Raw genomic sequence first — 5,971 nt, forward strand, 5'->3', positions numbered from 1 at the left:
TTTTTTTTTTTTAATTACATAAAATAAAGGAATTTTGAGATATGTCTGCCACACTACACAAACTGATACATTTCTGAGCCCTTGCTTGAGAGAAAAATCTTAGACCAAACTCTATTTTAAATAACTGAAACTGTCTCACAATAGAATTATTGTGATAACTCTATTATATAGTATAAACTGGTAAAGCAAAAAATAAAATAAAGAAGATCATTTCCTACCTGCTCTGTTACTTATGAAATCTAGTTTGATGAAAATAAAAGAGTTAGGAGTTCTTGATTACAGAACTCTTTAAGAACTTCTAGCGTTTTGTCATCTTCAAAGAAGATTCTCTGAGGTAGTCTTCATTTAAAATCAAAGCAAGAATACTTTTCACTTTTGTTTTAGTCTAGCATGAAAATTCTCTAAAAACCAAAGTATTTCACATATTCAAATTCAAGAGAAACAATAAAGAAAAAAAAAGCAGATTCACTGTCTTTGTTAAGTGCTATCTAGTCAGTTTCGACTCACAGCAAAACTACAAAGGGTTTCCAAGGAACAGCTGGTGGATTTGAACATTCAATCTTGTGGTTACCAGTCCAGTGCTTATCCTACAGTACCATGCCAAGGCAGATGCATTATGGTCAGTAGTTTTTCACTATAAAAATCCAAAGATGGCTCTTGTTCTTCCTGTTTCTTCACCTGCCCTTTCTCTCTCTTTTCTTCTTTCTCCTTCTCCTCTCTTCTCTTTGCTCAACACTTAACATGAAGAAAAGGAGAGAACTGAAGATGTGCAAACTCTTGATTAATGACTTCAGGGACAGTTCGTGATCTTCTAATGTACCAATAAATAATAGCTTTGAATACCATCAAGAGTGCATTAATAATAAGCAGATGGAAGATTAAAAATAGCTGCCAGAAGATGCTTTGGGTGCAGAATAGGTTGAAATTCTGTAGTTAAGTACCCAACACATTAAGAACTTATCTATAAGAGAGCTTTCCAATCAAGTTTAAAAGGGACATTTTGGTAACAATTTTGGGATAATATAGGATTATTTCAAACCAAGAATTAATTGATTTAATTTTGTTCCTAAAACTGTGATTACATTTAAAATTAAAATGGAAAAATGTAACAATAGAGACAATAGAAACAAATACTGCTGAATGATAATGCACAGAGGAGACTGCAATCATTACAATGAAATGATGAGTGCAAAACCGATGTTCTCCCGTGTAAACTATCACTCGATTCACAATAAATTTTTTTTAAAAAAGGAAAACATTCTGAAAATTATTCAGTGAGTTATCTATTATGTGCTATCTTATAAAATTTTTTAAGTTTTTAACTGGAAAAAAGGAGAATGCAAATCTATCAAAATGACCTACTTGCCAGTTGGGTGGGGGTAGATAGCAAAAAATACTTAACAAGCATCATATTGTAGAACTTAATAGAATTCTTTAGTATTAAACAAATAAAACTAAAGATATCAAGCAAAAGTAAATATTAAAAAAAAACAGTAACTATCACAAAAGGTTTATCAAAAAAAAGCAAATAATACTAGTCACTGAGTAAGTGCTGAAGACAGTTGATATAGTAGTACACCGCAAAGAGAATGGCTTTACATATACTAAGTAAGGACTAAGTCTATGCAATCTGTATACAAAACAAAAAAAAAACCTTAGAGAGAAAAGAAAAGACAATGTGTCAAATTGGAAAGGGAAGCTATTCAGGAGAAGAAGTCTTGTAAAACATTTTAGAAGAAGAGGAGGGCAAACAGAGAGGGTGGTCACAAACAAGAGAGCTAGTAGCACAAAGCACCATGGGAGACTTTATAACTAGTTCACCATTGCCAAGTAGTTCCCCTGCCATGTGGAAAATGGAATTGCTCCAGGATTCCCTAATAGACACAATAAATCAGTTAATAAAAAGAAGGAGAAGGAAGGAAAATGCTGTACTTAATAAAAACAAACCAACAATTTCAGACACCAAACATTCTTTGCTAACTTACCTCCTTGTTACTACCACATCTATTTTGATATCAAAATACACATTACAAGGGAAATCATTGACTTTCTAGTTCAGAAAGGTTACAAATACTACAACAAATATTTATTCTTCCTGTGTCTGCTCTGCCACAAATATTTCTTAATTAACTAATTTGCACAAGGCACTGTGGGAAGTCCTAAAGAGAAAAAAAAAAAAAAGGTGAATTTTTACAGTCTAAGGAGGAGAAGCACTATGATGAAGTTACGAAAAAAATAATAAAGGTCCACAGCAGGAACTGAAGATAGAAAATTCTGTTCCCCGGGGACCAGAGAAGGGTGGGAAAGACTCCACACAGGGGTGACATTTTAGCTGCTAAGCAGAATCTCACCTGGGGAGTAAAAAAGGCAAAGGGGGAAGAAATAACCAGATTAAGGTTAGAAGGCTAGGAAACGTCAGGATGTTTTAAACACCATATATAATGCAAAATGGTGACAGGCAGGGCCGGGGGCTAGGGTGAGAGACACAATGAAAGCAGATCAGGGCAGGTTGTGACAACCCCTAACTGCCAATCTTGGCAACATCAGACTTTATGTTGCACACAGATTTCACAGATACTGCTGAGCTGGAAGGTCAACTCCAAACAGGGATCTTGGTTGCTATTGTTTTATTTATTTTTGTTTGCTTTATTTTGTTATTAAGTAACCAAAAACTCCACTGCCTTTGAGTTGATTCTGACTCATACTCAGAGGACAGAGAACTGTTCCACAATGTCACATAGGCTGTAGGTCTTTATGGAAACAGACTGCCTCATCTTTCTCCTACAGAGCTGATGATAGGTTTGAACTACCAACCTTCCGTTAGTACCACTTAATCCACTATGCTACCAGGGTTCCTTCGTATTAACTAGAAAAAAACAAATTCACGGCCATTGGGTCAATTCGAGCTCAGAATGATCCCAAGTAGGATTGCCAAGGCTATTAATCTTTACAAGAACAGAAAGCATCATCTTTCTCCCATGGAGCAGCTGGTGGGTTTGAACTGCTGACCTTACAGTTAGCAGTCCAGTGTATACCCTATAATGCCACCACAGCTTCTTTTGATTAACTAAAGTATCCCCAAATTAGTGCCAGGCACACAAGTATACAGCTCAGCAAACATTTGCAGAATTCATAGATAAAGTTTGAGAATGTGAACTGAAGGGTATGACAAGATCATGTTGTAGCAAATAGATCAGAATGGAAGACTCACTCCTATGGGTTCCTGTAACTTGTGTTTCTTTGGTTTCTTTAAAACAAATTCTAACATAAGAATTAAGGGGGAAAAAATTACATATAGAAGTCATTGCTTAAAAGTGACAATGTTAACACAGAAATTCACAAGGGAATTGTGACAATGTTCACAGAAAAAATAAAATACTTTAAAAATAAATGAAAGCCATATGATAAAATTATGAGTATCAACTAATACTAATTTTAATTGAATAATCTTTTTTAAGTATGTGTTGTATTACCATTTTTCAGAGAATGGAGATTATGATATAGTTTCTTGTCTAACTTACATTTTTCTGTAATTGCTGTTCTCACATCAGAACTGGAAGCTTTATTTTTAAAATTCTGTGCCAATGTAAAAACATAATCCAGTTGAGGACGGCGTTGTTCTAAATCAGCTTTTGTGATCTGTTAAGAATAAATGTGTATTGTGATTACACCAATAAGCCAGAGAAAATGGATATTAAACAAAAAATGTATTGCAGACATCCAAATGATCATGACTGTTGCTGTTATTGTCATTGTCATTTCCCTCCTGTTAGGGAGAGAGCACGCATCCACAATGTAGCATAGAAAAGACTGCATGACTTAAGAGTCTGAAGGTCCTGAGTTCATATCTCAGCTCTTCATTTATTACCTGGCTCACCGAGGAAGTACTTCACCTAACTGAACCTTAGTTTTCACACACACAGACACTAATAATAATAATAATACTTCCAGCTCAATTATAGCACTTTGAAAACTTAAAAACAAAAATACTCTGATACATTTCGTATTTTGGATTTCAACTCTGGTAGCGTAGTGGTTATGAATCTGGTTGCTAACCTCAGGGTCAGCAGTTTGAAACTACCAGCCGTTCTGCGGGAGAAAGATGAAGCTTTCTACTCCCATAAAGATTTACAGCCTTGGAAACCCTGTACAGGGTCGCTATGAGTCAGAACCGACTCCACGGCACAAAACAACAACAAAAACAATACTGATAAGGACTCCTAGTGTGGCGCTGTAGAATCATCACTGGACTGCACACCACAAGGTTGGCAGTTCAGACCCACCAGCTGCTCCTCAGAAACCCTAAACAGGATCATTATGAGTCAGCGTAGACAGCACTGAACAACAACATTACTGATAAAGAATGAGAGAAAGGTAACAGTATCAGGAAAAATATATGTTTTAAGCAAAGAACTAATAAACAACCATAACGATTGTTGTTGTTAAGTGCTATGAAGTCAGTTCCAACTCATAGAGACCCTACATAGGATTTCCAAGGAGCAGCTGGTGGCGTTTGAACTACCAACCTAGTGGTTCAAACCAACTTTGTGGTCCAGTGCTTATCCTATAGTGCCACACCAGGACTCCGTAACAATTAGAAAACCCAATTTATAAAGTAGAGATGGTAGTACAAAGATCCTCTCCCCAGCCCTTCCTCTTCATTAATTCTCTAGTTTTGTAGCCTCTTTGGTAGAGTTTCTAGTATGATTTGTAGATGGATTATTCACACCTTCAAATCCTTAATCCCATGGCTACATTTCAATGAATACTAATCACTTTCTTCTAATCAGAAGAAGGACTCCTCAACAGAACATATCAAAAACTAAATTACTCAAACTCTCATCCACATGCCATTTCTTCGCTTCCCATTTCCACCAGTAGCAACAGCATTATCTAAGTCGCTCAGAGATGACTCCTTTTCTTGCTGTAAGCATCCTGTCTCCCACCTTGTCCATCAATGCACTATTGCCAGAGCATTATCATTCATTTCCAGCTAAAATGTAACCAAACACACAAAATGAAAAGAAAAAAAGATGCTTCCCAATTGCTTACAGACTGAAGTCCAAAGGGCTTTGCTGGGCTCACAAGCCCCTCACACAATGCACCTGGGCTATTTTCTTGCCTGGCTGCCACTATACTTCCTTGCTGCACAAATATTGAAACGAATGTTCTTCATGCTTCCCTTTACCAAGAATGCCATTCATTTGATCTCCAAAAGTAATGCCCTTTCTCATTTTAGCTGCCCTGACACCTTGCCAATGACTTTTGTCATCTTGTGCCTCACTACAGCAAGTTGTCTACTTACAGACTCAGTCATATCTCTGCTAAGTGTTTGCTTCTTTGGGTCTGACTCACAAGGCTGTTGAAGAAGTGAATGAGACAATCTGTATAAAACACTTACAACAATGCCCAGCACATAGCAAACACTTAATAAAGTTAGTATACCAAAACCAAAAACCACTGCCATTGAATCAATTCTCACTCAAAGCGACCTGTGAGACATGAGACAGAGAAGAACTACCACATAGGGTTTTCTATGGAAGCAGATGGCCTTGTAGCCGTCTGTTTCCTTGGAGCGGTTGGTGGACTTAAACCACCGATCTTTGATTAGAAGCTAAGCACTTCAACCACTACACCACCAAAGCTTCTAAAGAAAGAAGAACTGCTGGAATTGGCTTACTCTGCACTCCAGATTTCTATCTTTTCAGTATTCTTATACCACACAAAGCCCAGAACCTACCACACACTAAATATGAAGACTGGTATAGATTGGTAATCAATGATTACATGTACTATATACAACTGCAGTTTGATATCTAATTAAACAAACAAGCATAAGACCCAGATTCGATTACTACTCACTACACCTAACATGTGGTCTGTCAGAGAACAGGTTTCAACAAAGCTTCCAGAATAAGACCAACAAAAACACCAAATCTACTGAAACTGAACTGATTCCAACTTACAGCAA

The 5,971-nt window shown here is 36.7% G+C and overlaps 1 protein-coding gene across 1 annotated transcript in view; it reads right to left on the reverse strand.

The window, feature by feature from the left end:
• The window catches only part of UTRN (utrophin), a 574,637-nt gene that overhangs the window by 381,362 nt on the left and 187,304 nt on the right, over positions 1-5,971 (reverse strand). Inside the window, 1 exon segment of the mRNA XM_006834702.1 lies at positions 3,522-3,639. Within this exon segment, the coding sequence (XP_006834765.1) occupies positions 3,522-3,639 (118 nt within the window).

Source organism: Chrysochloris asiatica, unplaced genomic scaffold (genome assembly GCF_000296735.1).
Source record: "Chrysochloris asiatica unplaced genomic scaffold, ChrAsi1.0 scaffold00013, whole genome shotgun sequence".
NCBI classification, from domain to species: Eukaryota; Metazoa; Chordata; class Mammalia; order Afrosoricida; family Chrysochloridae; genus Chrysochloris; species Chrysochloris asiatica.